General features: G+C 51.4%; 1 protein-coding gene across 3 annotated transcripts in view; it reads right to left on the bottom strand.

Annotated features, from left to right (window-relative positions):
• Positions 1–2,784: 2,784 nt before the first annotated feature.
• ACTN4 (actinin alpha 4) overlaps positions 2,785–20,679 on the bottom strand; it is a 78,080-nt gene continuing 60,185 nt past the window's right edge. For all 3 annotated transcript variants that reach the window (XM_037884335.2, XM_037884334.2, XM_043534836.1), the window contains 10 exons: positions 16,214–16,364; positions 13,878–13,986; positions 13,592–13,732; positions 12,953–13,135; positions 11,912–12,046; positions 10,697–10,876; positions 9,825–9,971; positions 8,492–8,572; positions 6,726–6,884; positions 2,785–5,558 (listed from right to left, as the gene is read on the bottom strand). In XM_037884335.2, the coding sequence (XP_037740263.1) occupies positions 5,400–5,558; positions 6,726–6,884; positions 8,492–8,572; positions 9,825–9,971; positions 10,697–10,876; positions 11,912–12,046; positions 12,953–13,135; positions 13,592–13,732; positions 13,878–13,986; positions 16,214–16,364 (1,445 nt within the window). In that variant the 3' untranslated portion in view covers positions 2,785–5,399. The remainder of the gene's footprint in view (positions 5,559–6,725; positions 6,885–8,491; positions 8,573–9,824; positions 9,972–10,696; positions 10,877–11,911; positions 12,047–12,952; positions 13,136–13,591; positions 13,733–13,877; positions 13,987–16,213; positions 16,365–20,679) is intronic.

Here is a 20,679-nt window from a genome sequence, read left to right as displayed (position 1 = left end):
ATTAGTCCCAGGCTGTAGGGCTGTGCTCGCCCAGGCAGATAGAGGGAGATGTGATAAGGACAGGAGAGTATTTAGGCCTGACATGGGAAAGAGAAAAGGCAACTTCGTCTCTTCTGTGTGCACCAAGTGTTTGTTTTCCCTTCACGCTGAGGATCAGGAAACTAAGGACGGGCAGCTCTCCCTGGAGGAATTCAAGCAGCTTTGGAAGAGGATTGAACAATGGAAAGTAGGTATGGATCAAGCAGGAAACAACAGGGCTGGAAGCTGGGTGCATTTGTACCCACTGCTGATAGCGAAGTTCACAAAATCACAGAAACGTAGGCCTGGAAGGGACCTGGAGAACTCACCACGTCCAGCCCCCTGTGCTGAGACACAAGAACGTAAGAATGGCCATACTGAGTCAGACCAATAGTCCATCTAGCCCAGTATCCTCGAATCATCTGGTACAGAGGCTGATTTAAGGAATAGGTTACATACCACAGTTGTTAGTTCTGCAATTTCATATTTGAGTTCCTTCAGAACTCTTGGGTGAATACTGTCTGAGGGAATTCAAACAGTATCTAGACCATCCCTGACAGGTGTTTGGACAAACTGTTCTTAAAAACTTCCAATGACAGGGATTGCACAAGCTCCCTTGGAAGCCTGGTCCAGATCTTAAGGACAGATGGGCGCTATGCAGTTACAGATTGGACCAAAGCAGATAGCTATGGCCCAGCAGCCCTACTGGCTCAGAAGCCAAGCTGAATAGCGCAGACTACAGGAGGAGCCATTCCTAGTGAAATGTGAAATCCAGGTCCCTTCTGTTGCTGAACAGGTGTGAATTAAAGAACACAAGGTACTTCCTTAAGAGAGCAGCAGGATAAGAATAGAAATAATCCCAGGGTTTTAGCAAGTAATCCTCCTCTCATGCAAACAGCTTCCAACTCCCAAGGCTGTCTGGGAGCTTATAAATAATGGAAACCATAAATCTAGTCTTGGCCTTGACAGCCCTGGAGCCTTTGTGATCCAAAGCGAGTTGAGCCCAGGAGGCAGCAGGATACGCTTCCTACACTCACTCCACCAATACTTTCAACCCTGTCCCGGCCAGAGGGACCCTCTTCTCTCAGGCTTCAAGGCCCATTCACGGCCTCCTTGCTGAGGAGCTGTAATTGCATTAGAAGAGTCACTTGGCCAAGCTGGGTTTGACTCATACCAACCCTCTGGAGCATCAAGACTCCATAACAGGCCCCTTGGAAGGAAACTGGGCTTTTGATGCTGAGAGCCACGGGGAGGCTGTGAACAGTCACTACCACAGCTTCAATTGCAATCTTTGATTGAAGCCTGATTGCACAATGCAGATTGGATTTGGGATACCAGCGATTTAGAAATCATTCGGAACATAGTAGGATAACAGGTAGCCATCTTGGGAAGCTGGAGACTAGCATGGGATTGTTCCCAATAATCCATTTTGCCTGGTTCCAAGTGGGCTAAGAGATGGCACTTTTATAGGGCTTGCAGGGGCTAGTCTGCTCCCCTGTGCTTAGCACCGGTAGCGAATGTTTCCTGACATAGCATGTTTTCCTCTTTGTCTCTGAAGACTCAATTGTTAGCACGGTGATACCAGCTGTCGTTTTACTAAGTACAGACCACACAAGTGGAGTAGTTGGATGTCTCATTCCTGTCCTGCCTGCAGTTTAGCCTCTGAAGGGATTTTACAGCAGCACACACTCCTTGTTGGAGAAAGGAGTCGCCTTCAGAATAGGGATGACCTAAATCCAGATACAGGGACAAGCGTCATAGAAAAAAAACCAATGTACGTAAAACTACTTCCAATTTCAGAGCAGTCAGATCTGACTCACCGCATCAGAACCTGCCCACGGTGCTAAAGCCGCTCCAGACTCAGCAGGAGCCTGGTCTGCTGTCCCTCATTCAAGTTTGGATTCTGCTCAAATTTACAAGAGCAAATGAAATTAAGTGTCCCCCATGTGGGCAGTATGCCAATGAGATTTTGGCACCACTGAATCAAGCTAGACTTTCTCCAGCTTCCTCTCTTCTACGATGAGCCCTCCAACACAATCCCATTCCAGCCACTTCTTCCAGAGGGCCGGCAGACACTGGAAAGCAAGGCACTTGTGTCTGGTTTTTCAATGGGCATTCACAAAGCATTGAAGGTTCCCAGCTCTGAGAGTCCCCCAGTCCCATGCAGAGGACCCTAGATGTGAGGGATCCAATATATATTTCCCAATAGCAACAGCACTGGGAACGAATTAATTTCACTTAGAAGATATTGAATACCCATGAGATGGATCAGCTTAGAGTCGATGTGAATCTGGATCAGACTTGAACAAGGGAGAGGAGTGGTATACAGATCCAAGTACAGGACATAAGAATGGCCAGACTGGGTCAGACCAAAGGTCCATCTAGCCCAGTGTCCTGTCTTCTGACAGTGGCCAGTGCCAGGGAACAAACAGAACAGGGAATCATCAAGTGATCCGTCCCGTCACCCATTCCCAGCTTTTGGCAAAATCAGGACTCTGGTTCTGCTCCCAACTCATTGCATGGACTTACCTTCCGCACCTCGGCTTCCCTGCCTACAACACAGGGAGAACATTCTTCCAGTCCCCATGCAGGGGGAGGGGAGAGCAGTGTTTGAAAGATGCTTTGAAGACTCAAAGTGATTATCACTGATTAGAAGATTCAATCAGAGACATACTTGAAATTCTCCTTTGGCTTTGAATGGAGTGACCAACAGGAAGTGTAAAGTGTACTTAGGAGGAAGGGGAGAAAGGATACATATGATCATCCTTAAAAATATTACACATTTTATTGTCCTGTCCCAAGAGGGAGGAGGGCTGGTTTCCCAGAAACCTCAAAGCTTTTTTAGAACATAACAGAGGCAGATAAAAGCGGACTACTGCCTATTGCTGTCTTCCTACCTGCGGACATTTGCATCCCCCCCCAGCCGTTGAAGGACATTCAGTAGCGAACACAGTAAAATGCTTCCATGACTACCGTTCTCCGATGCCAAAAGGGGGGGTAGAAGGGGAAGGATGAATGACAAAGGCATGGAATGTTACAGTTTCCATTGTTACAATAATCAGCAATATTTTAATTACATGACAAAGAAAAACTGTAATATACGATGCTAGGTGAATATATATTTATATAATAAATCCGTAAGTTAATAAAGTAAATAGGAACCCTATGAATTTTTTTAATTTTAAAAAAAAAGGTGATTTTTTTGGTCCTCAGAAAATCCTGCTCCAAGACAGTTGTGAAAAAGGGTGTCGGGAGATGCCCCAGCAGTGAACTGGCGAGGGTGCTTGCTCTGACAGCCGAACAGACTGGGTGTGCTAGCATTCCTGCTCTTCAAAGAAGATGCTAAGAGCCTTTGAAACTCTTATTTCCTATATGCTTTGAGTTCCTGGCTTCCCTCCCTCTGACTGGAAAGCTCTGGCCCTCTGACTTGGCTGGGTAAGGCTGCTGGTGTACAGAGATATTTTATCATCCCTCTCCAAAACCCAAGAGATTCCCAGCCCTGCGGAGCTGCAGTTTGAGAGCATGGTTAGTTTAACAGGCCTGTGCCTGACATGCATGCAGCCAAGTGTGCTTAGCTGCCTTTTTCCAGGATCCTCTTGCTAAACAGCTCACTTTACAATATGTGCAATGGGGATCTGACTCCGTGGCTAAGGGCGGCGGAGATCCAAGGACGAGGAGACAGCAGCAGGGGCCTGTAGCTCCTTAAACAGCTTTGAAAACTAGTGCTGTCATCATTTTCTTCTTCACCCAAAGTCTCCAACTCACTCCAGTGTGCTAAAGGATCCTGAAGAGCCAGAAAACCACGTGAAGGGGAAAAGCACTTTCCACTATGTGTAAATATAGCTACTGGCAAACCCACACCAGCTCTGGGCCTCACCCTAATGGGAAAACCTCCACTGTAAGTCACAGTAGCCTTCAATAGAGTTGGGTCAACTTTGCTGCGATAATGAACAGTGAAGTTTTATGGCTTGGTATGAAGCTGATTGCAGTGAATTGGTGACGAGTGTTGAGTGATGTGAATACAAAATGACTCCACTTGGATCACCCCAATCCCCTCCCGCACATACAAGCTTGTTCAGAATTTAAACCCCAACCCTTGCGACGTCTCCCTGCCTGACAGCCAGAGGTCACTTGAGTACGTACAATGCAAACAGGATTACAGTTCAGTGATAAAGTAGGTTGTGTCTTTATACCTTATTGCTTTGTTCTTGCTAAATGTTGCCGGTTAATTAAAAGCCACCACACAAGATTTCCTAGGAAAGGCACAGAGTTCTCTGCCTCCAGATCTCAGAAACTTTGGGCTGTGTAACAGGAATTCAAACGCTTCCCCACAAAGTCCAAAAAATGGAAGCACCAAATTTCTTAAAAAGGGAATGTTACTATTTTGTGAGTAGTGAAGATTAAACCACAAAAAGCCCACGGCTACTAGACAACTAGTACTGTGTTAGCCGCCAACATAGACACGTCTGCAGGCCGGATCAGCATAGCAACATCAGCATTCAGAGACAGAACTGAAGTCCCTTGGGAGTCCAGTTAGTTTCACTAAGGAAATAACCAGGAAGAGGCAGCAGATAATGTTACCAAGCAGGGAGCTGCTTTTCCTGCATGCACACCGTCTGGGAGTGGAGGGAAGGCATTGCGGATACCTGCGTTAAAGGGATGCTACGTCACTTCACCCCATCCCACATACGGCCGAGCCCAGCTAACTGGAGATTTGCAAGATACCATCACTGCTGTAGAAATGAAGGGGAAGAGGAAGAGACTGGATTGAGGCGCATGAGATCTGGATTGAGGCAGGTTTAGGAAACAGGGAATCCCTGAAAAAGGCTCCGTCTATGGATTTTGCCAGGGTGACTGAGACAGACAAAGCTCTTCGGATTTCTGCTACACAGTGGCATAAATTACAGAGGGCAGAGAGACCGAGACAAAGGGAAAAGGCTCAATTTCAAAACCATACCAGTCGACAGTTGGTTTTCTTTTTTAAGCTCAGTTGAAAAAACAGAAGGGGATACATTGAACAAAAATAACCCTCTGAACCAGAGCCACTGGCATGTTTTCAGACTCTCCCTTTTCCCTCCTTGCCAAGAAATCCCAAAGCAATTAAATGTAAGAAAAAAAAATTTCAAGCCCGCCCTCCCAACCTGTTTAACAGAGCAAAGTGAAAAAAATCATTGCATAGGTACATGGTTCACAGAATATGCAACAGCAACCGGAATGGAGGCTAACTCCCAGGATCACCCGGTGCGAACGTGGCTTTCCATCCTCTGGAGGCGAGGAGGGGCGATCCCCGCGGGACAGTTTGTGTGTGTAAATGCAGAGCAGAGAATCAGGCCTTCGCTCCGGCCGTCAAAGCGCCAGCGCTTGCTGCCGCTGCCAGCGGCTCACAGGTCGCTCTCGCCATACAGTGCCGTGGAGAAGGACTTGTAGTCCAGGGCTCCGGGGACGGCGTCGGGACCCTGGTATGGTGCCATGCGCGCGATGCAGTACTCCGCTTGGTCTGGGGGCAGCTCTCGCCTCAGCTCCTCTGCTGTGATGTAGTTCTGGGGTGGAAAGAGATAAATATCCCTTGAATGCCTGTGCTCTTCCCAGAGCCCCGTGAGCACTGGCAAAACTGACAGCTGCTCTCTCAATTTAGGCTCCGAGCCAGAAGCCCCAGGGAGTGATGTAGTGCAGGGGCTGCTGCTTTGCCAGCCCACCCTGTGCACAGGCCCACCGGGAAAGAGACGTCTGAAGCTAGTCTCCGACGATGTCCTCAAACTGGCACTGAAATGCATTTCAAAGCAGCGCAATCAAGTCCCCTTGATCCTCAACCAGCTCCTCTGGCTCCCTCTGTTTCCGGACCCAAAGCCGCCTGCCTTGTTTTTAAACATGCTCACTGCTCTGGCTATGGGTTCGCTTAGCACTAGCCTCTCCTGTCCTTTCAAGGGCCTTCTCCTCTGCACCTCGTCTCCTGTTGTCAGGAGGAGCCTTCCTGATACATTTCCAGATCATAGCTCAGATTTAAACATCTTTACTCCCTTCCATTTTCTCCCTCCATGTAACATCACAGCGTTCTGGGGTGTGCAGCGTTGGTAAGAAAGTCTACGCAACACAAAGCGGCGCTGAATTTAATGACAGCCCCAGCTACAGAAGAGAAAGGGTCACTGGAGCCGCTTACAGGGTTTATTTTAACAGGCTGAAGCAGCCACCACTCTGAGTAGCTTCCCACTCCCCAGGACAGACACAGATCTTTGGCTAAGTGGCCATCTCTCCACAAACCCTTCCCGGAGGCATTGCTCCTATGTCCCCACCTAAACACCCATGCTGGGACAGAGATGGCTGCATTGAAGTGTGTGGGTAAATGAGCACAGCAGATGCTAGATTTGGAAATTCACCCAGGCTCATGGGAATTCCCAGTGGGCTATGTAGGTGAGCACGCAGGTCTCTCCCAATGCCCGATGTCTTAAGCTATGCTGGGGATGGCAGTGAGAGGCTTGTTACTAGGCACCTGTTGCTGCTCAGTTTAGCTTCCGAGGGGAGGGTTTAGGGGCTGCCAGATGTCTTCCTTGCCCCCAGCTTAGCTTCTGCACCCCCTCAAAGATACAACGGTCCCCACCCCTCTGCTCGCCCACTCCAGCGCTGGCCTCAGCAGAGCAGCAGAAAGGCCAGGGCTCAGAGCACATGCGCGGAGCGCACACCCCCAGCTGTCTCCCGCTGCCACAGCTCACCTTGTCTCCGGCCAGGACCTTGAAGGAGGCGATGACCTGGTCAGCCGTGTCCGTGTCAGTCGTCTCTCGGGACATGAAGTCGATGAAGGCCTGGAAGGTCACAATCCCGCTGTTGTTGGGATCCACAACACTCATTATGCGGTTGAACTCAGCGTCTCCCTGCACGGGTGGGAGGAGAAGCTTTAATGGACATTCAGAGACCAGCTCAGGTACAGCTGCAGGTGTGGTACTTGAAAGGGTGACGCCGAACACACCCGGTGGGGACGTAAACAGCAGACCCTCGAGGATGGAGATCTTTCAGCCTCCCGCAGCCCATAGAGCTCCTATGCCTGGGCAGCAAGACCAGCTCCAACGGCATTCATCTTTCCAGGCGTAGAACAACTGGAGAGTCGCTATCTGCACCCCAGCTCCTTTTACAGCTGGAATCATTTGGCCTCCACCCCCCCAACTAGCACTGGGAAGCACATGCCTGTCTGCAGTCTGCTTTTACAGGCCTCCCAACTTTCTCTGGCTATACCCCCTTCTTCATACAGAGGCACTGGGGGACACTTAGATGCCACTGCGATTCTCTGCTCCACACTAGAGCACTCCAGCTAACAGAGGCAGAAGCAGTGGATGTGTTATGCAGCTTGCCAGGGGGCAGATCCTTGATGACTGTACACAGGAGATCTTAGGCAAGGAACAGCTGGCAGTGAGCCGATCCCACTTTGGCAGAGGGGCTCAGCTGGGCCTGCACCCCAGGGACCAGGACCAGGACTCTACCACCCATCTAATGAGATGGCCGAAGTTTGGCCAGGACCTGCTGCACAGCACGCATGACTGGGAGGGGCAGTTCTACCCTCAATGCACAGGAAGGTGGAAGCATAAATTCTCCCCGGCACAGATGCCTTAAACCCAGCTCGATCAGAGCGAGACTAAGCTGCAGTGTGGGCTCTCGTGTTGATTCCCTGAGCAAAGCAGCTCAATTTATGAGAGGATTTTCCAAACTTGGGGATGCTGCCAGCTCCACCTGGGATCTGAAAACCTAGCTGGGCTCTGCCTTGTACATCACTAGGAAACAGATCTCTCGACAGGAAGCTTTGCTGCAGTGGGAGGCTCCAGGTTGGCTCTACAGTAGTTGCAGAGCAGTGAAAACTTATTTCTGCAGGTGAGCGTGGGAGACCCAGGAAGCAGGGCCTTTGGTCACGCAATCACCTCTCAGCAGAACTGCCTTTTAACAGACAATGCCCCCGGAAGCAGGTCGGTCACCGCTGAGTGTATCAGCGCCACACTTCGGCAAGAGCACGGCTTGAGGTTCACGCCATAAGAGAAGATCAGAGAGAGAGAAGGGAACAAGTTAGCGGATAGCATACCAGGCTGTATCCTGTGGAGATAAGGAGAGCTCGGAAGTCATCTGTGTCCATGCTTCCTGTGCGCTTCTATTCCGAGGGCATGACAGAGGAGGAGTGGGCCAGCCCCGAGAGGGGCAGATGGACGGTGCATGCAAAGACACGAAGATAGGGGAGTGGGGAGAGAGAAGAAAGGGCCCCATGGAGGGAGAGAGAGGCGGAGAGAGAGGCAGAGAGAAGTTTAGTTAAGAAGGCATAGTGGAAATTGCCGCATGTGACCAGGCGATGTAGTGGAGATTGAACGCCAGAATTGAACACAAACAAATGGGTGGAGGAGCGTAGGAGGAGAGGAGCGAAGAATGTGGTGAAGGAAGAGAGAAAGGAGATCATGTTAATTGAATTATCAGCGGCAGGCTGTGCAGTAATGACGCTCGGTACCTGTCTGTCATTTTCCACATCGTATCCCAAGCTGATGAGGCAGGCTTTGAACTCCTCGGGTCCCAGGGTACCGCCGTGGTCCTGCCATCGGGGAACCACACAACATGCAGGATGGAGGGGGGTCAGAGCGTGGCGTGGCGGCCGCACCGGGATTCACAGAGACGATGGCATGCACATTGGGGTGGGGAGGAACAACATGCACATGAGAGGGGCGGGGAAAAGGGAAAAAATACGCCATTAGTTGAACTGAAATCAACTCTCTGCTTCAGGAGGGAAGGAGTTTAAGACCGAACTTGATTCTAATTTGTAACCCCGGATGCAGCCTGCCCCATGCAGAAGGAGCGCGCTACATCCTAGGCATTATGCCCAAGACAGGCCTACCCCAGGATGGAGCAGCCACATGCCAAAAGCTAGCACTTCATCAAGGAACTTCAGCTATGAAAGCAATGTATAAAATGCTCAACGAGCTCCAACGCTCGCTCTCCTCCTGAGCTATGACCCAGGTGGCTCTGCAGTGCACACCTGTACTGACAGGGGCCCAACGAGAGCTAAACCCCCAGGAGACAGCAGCAGTGCTGGGATGGATCCATCAACCATGGAATCTGGGAGAATGGTTTCAGAAGTGCCCAGGTGGCTTAGGAACCTAAGTCTCATTGAAACTCAGTTGGGCTCATGCTCCTAAAGTCACTTCTGGAAAGCAGATTTAGGCGCTATTGCGACATTGACCCTTGCTCTCTAGTTTGAAAATTGGAGCTCTCGTAATACACCAGGCTCCCGGGGAGGAAAACTCTAAAGCCACTTCCTTATGAACAAGTCTCCTTCACTTGTACCAGGGCACCTCCAAAATCAGAGTCTGGCTGGGAGTGGGTAGGGGCTGAATCAGCTGCTGGAGCAATTAATGCTGTTTTGAGAGGATGAAGGATATTTTATGTGGGACAGTTCTCTTCCCGGCCTCCCTTCCAAGCCAATGGCACCTCCCACTTTTCTCTTTCATGGAAGAACAGCTGCCCATGGCTCCATCTCTCCTGCACAGCTGGGACTCCCCCTCTGCTAGGAAGCAGTTAATTTTTTTCCATTTTTTTTTTTTTTTTTTTAAAACAACCCTCCCCCCCATCTAACCTTCCTTCCTGCTGAAGTAATAGAGGTGGTCAGTGAGTACGTGGGAGGGGTCTGTTCTTTTTCCTGGGACAACATGGAGAAAAGCAAGCACTAGGCTAGCATGTAAGAGGGGAGGAGATGACACCAAATCCTGCAGCTATCACCAGCATTAGCACCCTAGTTGCCTTTGGTCCCATGCCCAGCTGAGAGCCACGTGTGAGGGGCCCTTGGCTACCTTGTCGAAGTGGTTAAAGGAAGCCCGGAATTCCTGCATCTGCTCCTGGCTGATTCCCTTGGCATCGCGGGTTAGGATCTGGTTCTCCACTTCGTTGATGGTGCGGGCGATGGTGGTGAGGAGCTGCTCCCAGCCAACGCGAATATGCTGAGGTCACCAGGAGAGAGGCAGTTAATAGGGCACCTAGCTCCAGGAGACTTGACAATACCCCAGAGAAGTTGGGAGCCTCTTCAAACAGGCACCAGTTATACAGCTCTAAAAGGGCCGATTCCTGCTGGCAGTGATGGATGCAAGTTGTACACTGCCTCCAATGCCTAAAGAAAGATCCTCCCTCTAGCCAGGAGCACCTGATGTGCCAGGTTAATGCAGATACTTTGCATTTATATGGAGCCTTTTACACTTAAACTGATATGCAACTTATAAAGATCACACAGACGGGAGGGAGAATATTGGATTGATGCACAACTGCCGGCAGAAGGCAGTCACCCAAACTGGATCTGGGTTTACACCCTGACCCTTGGGGAAAAAAAAATTGTGGGATCTTTAATGAAGACTGCTGAGGGCTTTACCTGAGTGATGGTTACTGTGGCAGGACCTAACACTGAGTGCTAGCTAACAAACCACTACCATGATCACAGAATCATAGAATATCAGGGTTGGAAGAGACCTCAGGAGGTCATCTAGTCCAACCCCCTGCTCATAGCAGGACCAATCCCCAATTTTTGTCCCAGATCCCAAAATGGCCCCCTCAAGGATTGAACTCACAACCTTGGGTTTAACAGGCCAGTGCTCAAACCACAGAGCTATCCCTCCCCCCCGGCAACAGGCTAGCTGTGCAGGGTCTCTGGCTGCAGGCTAAGCACTGACCCTACCTCCATGGTGTAGTTGGTGTGCTTGTTATCGAAGATCAGCGCCTCCTGGATGAGCTGGTGCTGCTGCTCTAGCAGGTCGATGTTGGGCTTGTAGTCCACAATGCTCTGCTCATACTGCTTGAGGTGATTCAGTTGGTCCTCCAGCGTGCCATTCATCTCGATGGAGATGCGCCCTATTTCCTGGGGAGGAAAACAGCCGTCATTCTCCATCGCTGAGCTCTGCTCCATGGTGTACTCAGCAACGCCCTTTTTGGGCCATTCCTGCAGACTCAGCCTGGTGCCCCCCGAGAACCAAGCTGGGTTCCTTCCTGCTCTCATACTAAAGGGCTTGCAGGCCTAATTCTGCCCTCCGTGGCACCTGTGCAGCCCTCCTGCCTTCAGGGAGCACGCAGAGGTGTGCGACTGGAAATCAGGAAGCAATCCAGCTGATAGAACAGGAAGAAAATCCAGTTCACTCGTAGATGGGCTGCCTCTGCAGGACTCACGGGAATATGAACTTGTTTGTACAAACACAGACTACAGGGAGCTGATTATCGAGTAAGGTGCCAGTTGCATATACTGCCCCTTCTCAGGGCACTGTAAGGCCAGGAAATAACTTGCATTTATATGGCGCCTCAAGACACTAATGGGAGTTTAGGGGACTGAAGTATAAAAAGAGCCAACCCAGGTCAGGTTTGGGGCTTCGCTTTATGGGGAAATCAACCAGAATAGCTATCATGAAATAACCCCAGGGTGGACTCTCATTCTGGAATAGCTAGAGTGCTTTAAATACACACCCATTTTATGCTGGAATAGGCGTGCCCTAAAAGTGCAGTATAAGGGAAAGCAGCTGTGCTTGAGGACATCGCTATCGCAAGCAGGGAAATTTCTTCCTAGCACAGTTGGGGTGAGGCAGCACAGAACTGGCTATCTGCAGTGAAGAGGGAAGTTTTAGCTTTCTCTGCAGCCGGATCCTGCCAGAGGCAGGTGGACAAGGTCAGTACGGTTTGCTCCAGCAGGGTGACAATGGCTCTGAATGCAGCTGTTTGGACACTAGGTGGCACTTTAACTCTAATGCTGAGAGGATGAAAATGGATGATCAGCTGGGTCATTCTGGAGTTCAAGTGCCGGCTTCTGTGGAGCAGGAATGACCCAATAAGCCCGCACTCAGGAACAGAGGTTGGAGTTTCTGGTTGCCCCGCAGCTGGAAGCAGTTCTTGCAAACTGAGCTCCTACCTCCATTTTGGTCTGTATCCAGGGCCCAACGATGTTGGCCTGGCTGGCAAACTGCCGACGCAGGTGCTCGTTGGACTGCTGCTTGCTCTGCTCATCTTGCAGAGCATGGTCCCTCTTTGGCACCAGCTGCTGAACCTGTGAGGAACAAGGAACGCCCATGGAACTGATCCATCTCTGCACTGGTCAGTGCTGGTGAAGCAGCATGTGCCAAGTGCCTGCCTGGCCTAGGGATGTGCCCAGGCCTTGGGCTCTTGACAGCCCTGTGGAGCCAAGTTTCACTTGGCAGGAGAGCAGAGACTGGCAGCAGGGAGAAGTTCAGCTGTAACAGCCACTGAAGGCCAGGCAGTCACCACACGAAGCATGTGAAACGCCACTCACGGGGCAACTGTTTGAATTGTGCAATAAGATCCTGACAAAGCACCTGCTCCCAACCTGCCCACTGCTCCGCAGCAAAGCTTCACGGGCACCTCCGCCGTTCCCAGTCACACCTACCTCCCTGCTCACAGCCACGATCCGAATGGCCACAACAGCCATCGCGCGCATGGCACAGCAGCGTTAGACACGCATCGGGGGTCGCAAATGCAGAGCCAGCAGTGCAAGTCACCCCAGCGCTGCAGTCCTGAGACCGCGGCTGGAGAACTGCTGCTCCACAGCAAGGGTGTTGCTGCTTCTAGATCGGCCACGATAAGCACCGAAGAGCCATGCTATGGCAGCCCTCGCCGCCAGCAAGTGGGACAGGACGTTTTAGAGGAACCATCTGAAGGTGAATGTCCATAGCACTCCCCATGTGAGAAGGATCAAGCTGGGGGGTCAATTTTAGCCTGAATTCCTTGGACATCCCCAGAAGCCTGTTTTACCTGGTCACTTTTCTAAGGCAGCTGCAGGGCCATTTCCAAACAGGCAGCCTGGGACACCTGCAATCTCTTACAAAAAAGCCAATAACGGCCCATTTATGTCAACAGCGGATTGTAAATCTGGGCATTGCCAGGCAACCCTGGCAGCAGAGCACGGGCCTGCTATCACCGTGCAGCATGCACTCACCCTTTCCCACTTGGAGTTGATGATCTGCGGGGTAACCGAAGTGTACGGGTTGTTCCCAGGCAGCTTGATGTTGTTGTATTCTGCAATCCGTTGAGCCTCGTTCTGAATGCCCAGGATGGCCTCGCGCTCTTTGTCAGCATCCGGCAGGGTGGATTTGAACTGAGCGTGAGCGGCAATCAGGCCCTGGAAGACACAGGATCCCAGTTAGACAAACTGCTGAAAACCAAGAAGATGGAGAGAGAATTTTTGTCAGCCCAACCCCACCTGGTGCAGTGAGCCCCTGCGGCCCGGTAAAGCGCTGATCTTGCATTCCACACGGATCTGGGAGTTTGGGACCAACAGAAGCTTTGGGTGAGAAGATTTTACCCAAGCTCAAATGTCTGAATCTCTTTTCAATGAAAACAGATGCTCTGGATTCCAGCAACCCAACCTAACTGCAGAAGCATGAGGCTAATGCCCGAGAACCTGGTAGTGAAACCGAGTAGCAAAAAAACCCCAAAGTGCCTCTCCAAAAAGGAGCACATGCTCTGCACAGCCAGACAGACCAGCCTTCTAGACCTGGGGAGAAAACCGCAGAGTGCAGCATCTCTGCTTTCACTGGACCACCAGCTCATCCACGACACGCCTGGCCTCTCCTACCTCGATCTCCTCTATGGTGTGGACAATGAACATGTCCTGAAGGTCTTCCATGGCACTCTCCATCCAGTTGTTGAACGGCGCTGCCCTCTTGGCGTATTCCAGGTGCAGCTGGTCGATGGTCTCCAGCTGTTTCTCTGTTTTCTGCAGGGGTGACACACAGGGCACAGCTAAGTTAGGAACAGATACAGATGAATTTCCCACCAGGTGCTACTGAGGCCTCCATTTCCTCCTCCTCTGCCTCTGGGATGTCGAGCACAGAGCCAGCAGGTGGCAGAGATTTGCTTACCTCAAGGGCTTCTCTCCTACTGTGGGTCAGGGATCCCAGAGCATCCCACTGGTCACAGATCTTCTGGCACCGAGCGTTCACGCTGGGAGAGTCGTAGTAATCCAGCTCACTGGGATGGAGGGGGAAGGACACAGGTATTAAGTGACTCGACATGGCCAAGTACAGATCAGAATTGATGTGGGGCTGCATAAAGTGCAGTAATTTCCATGCTAAAATAGTTTGACATTCCCCAGTGGCTCATTCTTTCATAGACCTTTGTATGGCTTGGCTCCTCTCCAACTCCAGCCTCCCAGTCAGGGCACTGCAAAACCTAGTTGGCTGGGGAATCCGGGAGAATGTTGCAGGGGTGTGTCTAAGGGTGGCAAAGGCAGCAACCCCACCAGCTAACACCACCCTCCTCTCCCAAAGAGATCCCACCACAGTGGCCCTGACTACACTGGCAGTAGCACGTAGGATACGAGTAGCCACACACCACGGGGAAGAGCAGGCTGCGTCCACACGGCAATGTGTAGCTACACGCAGCAGTGAAGGGCTCTGGCCGGGGGAGGCAGCAGCAGAGAGCTGCCGAAGCCTTTCTCCGCTGTCTTTCTGCTGGAGCCTCTCTCTGGCGGGGAAGCAGCAGGAGACTGCTAAAAAACAGCAGTGTAGACAGGAGACACAGCTTGGGCGTGGAGAGAGCCACACTGGGAACATGGCCTAAGCAACAGCGCACATCTACGCTGCTATTTCTACCCAGTGTATGTGTTCTACACCCTGCCGTGAGCGGGTGTGCGGTGTAGACATACCCAGTGACTGCTCTTCGGAGGCAGCCGCTTTCAGCATGGCCAGTTAGTAAAGGGGAGGTTAACCTGCATGACAACTTAGCAGCTTTGCTGGTTCAAAGTCCCCCAACTCCCCACAGAGGAGTTAGCCAAGGCCGTGCCCTGCCCCCATGATGGTACAGACTCAACCCGCCCCATACACTAAGTTCAAAAAGTGCTGCTGGAAGGTTACAAGTTGCTGCATGTCCAGGATGCTTCAAAGGCAGGGCCGGAGGAGAGATTAAAGCTGAGAGAAAGAGGGGGGGTGGAACGTCCTGGAGACTGAGGGATGGTGGCAGAGCTAGCAGTGAGAGCTTTGTTTTTTAAAAGCACCCGAGAGAGTGACTAAGGCCCAGCTGAAAGGGCAGGAGGACTGCAAGTCACTCCAGAGTGCTCCCACTTTCCGATGAGCTGGGAGTTACAGAAGGCGGCCCGGTGGCTTGTCCAAGGAACCCAACGTGCATGGGAACAGACTGTGCTCCAGGACACAGAGCCGCCTCTGCGCTCTCCCCACTCCGTGGGCTGTGCACTGGGAGGGCTCTCTCCATTAAGTAATGCTCCAAGCCACACAGCTCCGTTCCCAGGTTCTCTGCTCCTCAGGCCGCTGGAATAAGGGCTCCATTCACAACTTCGCCCTGCCTTCGACTCAGTGTACTAATTGTGTGCAAGTTTATCTGGCTGGAAAAAGAGACCGCAGCTCCGTGGAATCTCTTACAATAACTGCATTCTTACAGAGGGGGAGGGGACAGGGAGAGAACAATAGGGGTACTGTGTGTATTTTGGGGAGAAAAACCCTATTAGAACCCCATTCAAACAGAGGTGCTCCCAACAGTCCAGTTGCAAAAGCCAAGTCCTCTTGGAAAAAAAGATCATGACAAAGCCTAAAAAAACTATTTTAACTCTGCCAAAAATATCGTACAGTGTCTCTTTGTCCCAGCCCCTCGCTGCAGGAGAGTACTGCTCGTGTCAATGTTGTGCCCGTGTAAGATGGGTACACAGCAAACAACCAAGAGGGCCTGAAAGCCTGAGCCAGAGTTGCTGCAGATGGGGTACAGGCGGCCTGTTTGGAGCACAAAGGCTCTCAGGGCAACACTGAGTGGACTAAGATCACATTCTAGGATCAACAAAGGGGGAAGTGGAGCAGAATCGATTGGGGTGGGATAGGCAGAATAAGATCCATGCACTGGACTGTGTGCGCGTTTTTTGTGGTGAGATCGATGTGACAGCCCCTGACAGCTCTATCTGGACAAACCCCCCACAGGACACCAAGCTGGGGTTTGTCTTTGTGCCCTGTCTGCAGGGTACTGTTGTCTTCCACCCCGAGGTGGCTACACTGTAGCTTGATGGCGCTGTGCTGACAGTTTTAGGAGTAAGGAAGGCTAGGTACTAAGGTCCAAATCCTCAGAGGTGTTTAGGCCCCCAACCTTCGTGGAATCAGTGGAAGTTAGGAGCCTAAATACCCTGAGGATTGGGCCAAAGGGGGCAGGGTCTCTGACGTCCCCGCAGTGGAATACCAGGGGAGAAAGGCTAGCGTACTTGAGTTCCTGTGCAATGGCAGCGATCTGCTCCACACGGTCCTGGTGAGCTGCCAGGTCGCTCTCAAAGGCCTCGTGCTTCCTGATTAGGGCTTTGATGTCTGACAGGGTGGCGGTTTCATAGTCCTTCTGCCTCAGCATGGCTTCTTTCCCTGGGGGATGGAAAGGAACAGAGCCCATTACACCCCAGATCCACACCGCAGCACAGAAGATACACACGGGGGAACAGGGTAGGTACTAAACAAGCAGCAGCACGTGCTGTTCAAAAGACATCAGGAACGTGCTGAGCTGATTCCCTGGTGCGGGAGGGAGGGATGCGGCAGCAGGGTTTCAGAGGCAGGTCTGCCGCCCAGACGCATTGCATCATTTTAATGAGACGTGGAGCAGCCCGTCGTCAGACACCAGGAGGAGGAATAATTTTGCCTCCCCCTTCCAGCTTCAGGACGAGGACCTTGCAGAAGAGGCTGGGAGAGTGGCAGTTTCCCACTGCACCCCTTCCTTCCCTGGTTCAGCTGGCCCTAGGACTGACAGAGCATCCCGCCACCTGCACTGCCTTGGCCTGAACAGATTTTGTCCCTACGTACTCTAGCCCCACCCTCTCGGCTTGCACGATGAAGTGCTCACACGTTTTAGGCCAGGGCCACTGCAGGATATTAACGGAGCAGAAGCAGCCCCACAGCGTTATGGCCCCTGCTCTGAAAAGCTTACAGCTTTGACAGATGCAACACAGGATAACAGAGTGATGTACAAACGATGGGGAGACTGGCCAGGAAGTCAGCTAAGTGCAGGTTGGCCCCAAACGAAGGGGATTGCCACGAAAGGAGTTCTGCAGTGCAGCGACGGCGAGGCGAGGGAATGACGATGAAGGGTCACTAACACGGGGAGACGGGGACAGCCCTGCCTCACTTTGGTTAGTTTCTACTTGTGCTCATGGGGACGCTGCAGTTCAGTGCTTCGGAAAAGACACACCCACGGCCACTAGAAGGAGCTGAAACCCTCAGTTCCTGGGGAGCTTCGCAACATGCCCCTCCTTCCATAGCCCCTGTCAAAGAGAAGCCTGCAGCATGAAGCCAGACACAGGAAGTGTGCTCCAAATTGCCTTCCTGCACAAGGACCAATCAGACTGGGGTGTAATTAAAGTGCCAGGAACTAAGACAATGGTGCTGATTACATATTCTTAATGCTCTTTATTCCTCCTGGCACATTTTGGAGCTGGAGAGAGAGCCTGCTCTGCAAGGCAAGCTTCCATCCCCCTCCAGCATCAGGGTCTGGCTAGCAAGCCACGTTTGTTGGCAACCTACCACATAATTGGCGTTTTTGTGTTAATCTGAAAGCTATTTGAGTTGGGAGTGCCGAGTCTGTTCAGCTTGAAATGCCTTTTGGTTCCAGTCAGCTGTTCCCCAAGATGTTCTGCTTGGGAGGGGCTGCCAGCAGCCGGCCTGGGCCCTCTGGCAGTGGCTACAGTCTGCGTTCTGCTAATGGCTCCCAGACTGTTCTCTGCAGAGGCAGGCAGGAAGTAGCTGCACAGAACTGCTTATTAGCGTAACCAGCATCTGCAGGAGAGGCAGTGCCTCCAGTGGTGAGGGCACAACGGGGACTTGAATCCCGAGTTTGATTCTTGGCTCTGCCACTGACTTTCTGGGTGCCCAGGACCAAATCAAGACCCTCTCCATGCCCCAGTTTCCCCCAACACCATTTATCCATCCTGCCTATTTAGACTAAGCTCTTAGGGGTAGGGATTATCTCACTATGTGCGTGTACAGCAATGAGCACAATGGGGTCCTGGTCTTGGCTGAGGCTTCCAGGCAACACCAACATAATTTACTAGCTAATAAGTCAAGTTACTGTCCTCCTCTGATCCCTGAAGGAGGGGCACCTACCCTCCAAACAGTGCACCATTTTCAGAGCTTGACTGTTTCCAGAGAGCACAGTATCAGGCCCTAGTCATAAGAACAGGCATCTAGATCTCCTGTCTTCCAAAGGGACATGTTACTTCTCTCCCTTCTCATGCTTCCAGCATACAACACTGCACTAAGGAAGGAGACACACAATCTACGGGATACTGCAAGGATCTTTACACAGGGACCAAGGACTTTAGGCAGAGTCTGGAGACACGAATGGAATTATATTCTCAGCTCCCCAAACACTACTGAGCACTGACAGCTTTATTCTGGAGTCAAGGTGGGATCTTAAAATGGCATTTCTAGTACCAAGCTCAACAGCTTGTGGACTTCAAAGAACCATCCCCCTTAGAGCTGCAATTCGAGGACTCCGTACCTCCATGGTAACTTAGCTCCTTGGTCTCCACTTTGATGGATGCGGTAGCAGGGTGTGGCAGGTAACTGACTAGTCCCGTATCTTTGCTGCAGCAAAACGGGCTATACAGCTGCTGATCAGGAATCTGTACTGAGGCTGACAAACACCTCCTGGGCCCTCACGCGGGATGGTGACAAAGGACAAGACCAAATATAAGCTCAGCTGTGGAGGAGACAGCCGGCTTGTTGGAAGCTTGAGCCATCAGACAAACTGACGGACACCATGTGCCTTCTCAACAGCCAGGTTTTGGAGACTTGCAGTAGCCCCAGCCAGTCTACATTGGACTGGCAGAAGAGAGGATCCTAAATTTTCTCCTGGCTCACATTCTCTCTCTCTCCCCCCACTCCCGCCCCAAATAGATGACAAAGTGAGGGAAATATAATGGGAAATTTTTCCATTAACTCCTCCCCACCCCAACTGCCAGCTTCCACTTGAGCCCTCTCACCAATCCGTAGAGAGGAATGGCTGTTTTAAACCACAGATCTACCAGATACTAGAAGGGATCTGCAGCATGCTGAGCACCTCGCTGCTGCCCTCGACCCCAGAGCTGGCTGCATTTCAGCAGTGCTGTGCAGAGCACGTGAAGCTGTTTTAGGACGAGGGAACGTTAGGCACTAAAGGACTAGGGTCTCCGTTGTCCAAGCAGTCAGGGACTAGTGTGGGGGGAGGGCTGGTGGACTTGAGCTCCTGTGTACTGGCAGGACGCAGCAAGGTCACAATAAGGAAAGTTACTATAAGTAATGGAAAATCCACTTCACACTGCTGAGGACCAAGGGGCAAGTTAGTCATCATGGAGGGCAGTTTCTCCAGAGAAACAGAGCCTAAATCATTTAGTTGCTTGTCTGCCCCCGCCCATGTCAGCTTCTCCAGGGGAGGTGGAGTTTAATAGCAACTTACAGGAAGCTTCAGTGCCAGTCAGATACCACTTTGGCACAACGCTACCGTTTAACTGCCACACCGTCAAAGCAGCATTTCAGCTATCCTACACCCTCCCGTCAGTCACCTCTCCAAAAAGCAGGCTTCCTGCCTGATGCATCAGTCCTGTTCCTCACCACCCCAGAGTCCCCCCATCTTTGCCCAAAGGGACCATATGGATCCGTTCTACGAATTCAGTTATTGCAACCACGTTTTTAAGAAGGAAAAAGCAAAACCAGATTGAGTTGCTGCAAGCACCGCTCCCAAAGACAGAGCAAGCCCCTTTCTCCCCTTAATGCTCCGTGTGGTATTCTCCCAGCCTGGGCGATGAGAACATTCCTTCTAGTATGGAGAGGGGATTACTGTATTTTCTATGGAATCAGATGCAGCTGCCATATTGGAAGGCTCGGAGGGTTAGCAGTCACGTTTAGCCATCTGGCTAGGGAGGGGAGACAAAAAAGCCCGAGCAAACCGTAAACAAGCCACAGTGACTGCGTCAAAGGGCACAGCCTCTGAGGAAGAGGAAGACTGCTAACCTGCCTGCATTTGCTTACGGGATTGGCTAGGGGACCATTTAAACAGACAGCTTCAGCTGAAAGTAAAGGTTCTGCCAGTGTCTAAACTTCACCTGGTCCCATCTGAAAACGCCTGCACAAAATGACGAAGCTGTCAAGAATAATACTGCCTATGCATTCGGGGAACCTGTCAGCTTTAGTCTAGGGTCCAACCACACCTGGAGTGCTCATTCAGAGTTCAAAACACAGGACAAGTGTTCTCCTGGCCTTGCCTGTGGTGGGGAATTGAGTACAGAGCCGTAGCTTCTATTCTTAAACTAGTCCCACGCGCACACACCCAATGCCCAGAGAGTTGTTTGGAAACACGGCCAAGCTGCAGTACAGTACAACGGCTCCATAATGCTGACAGCTGGAAGGCACAAAGTGACTTGCTAATGCAGCTAATACCATTCCTTGGGCCATATCATCTCCAGACCCCAATACTACCAAAAGGTAGCCAAGGATCAGTTTCCCTATTCCAGAAATGGAGGATTGAGTGCCAGGTGACTTGCTCAAAGAGTGACATATGAGTCAATAGTGCAGAATCAGAATTCAGAGCTCCCAACCCCTGCTGGGGTTCAGGCCTCCGTCTCCTGGGCCATGCTATCAGAGCCAGAGGAGCAACTGTTCTCAGCCATTCAGCCTGCTTTAAAAAGATTCCTTTGCCAGACCTAGCTCGCCC

This window comes from Chelonia mydas, chromosome 23 (assembly GCF_015237465.2).
Source record: "Chelonia mydas isolate rCheMyd1 chromosome 23, rCheMyd1.pri.v2, whole genome shotgun sequence".
NCBI classification, from domain to species: Eukaryota; Metazoa; Chordata; order Testudines; family Cheloniidae; genus Chelonia; species Chelonia mydas.
Note: the sequence above shows the minus strand (reverse complement) of the source record. Positions and strands in the feature narration are given on the sequence as shown.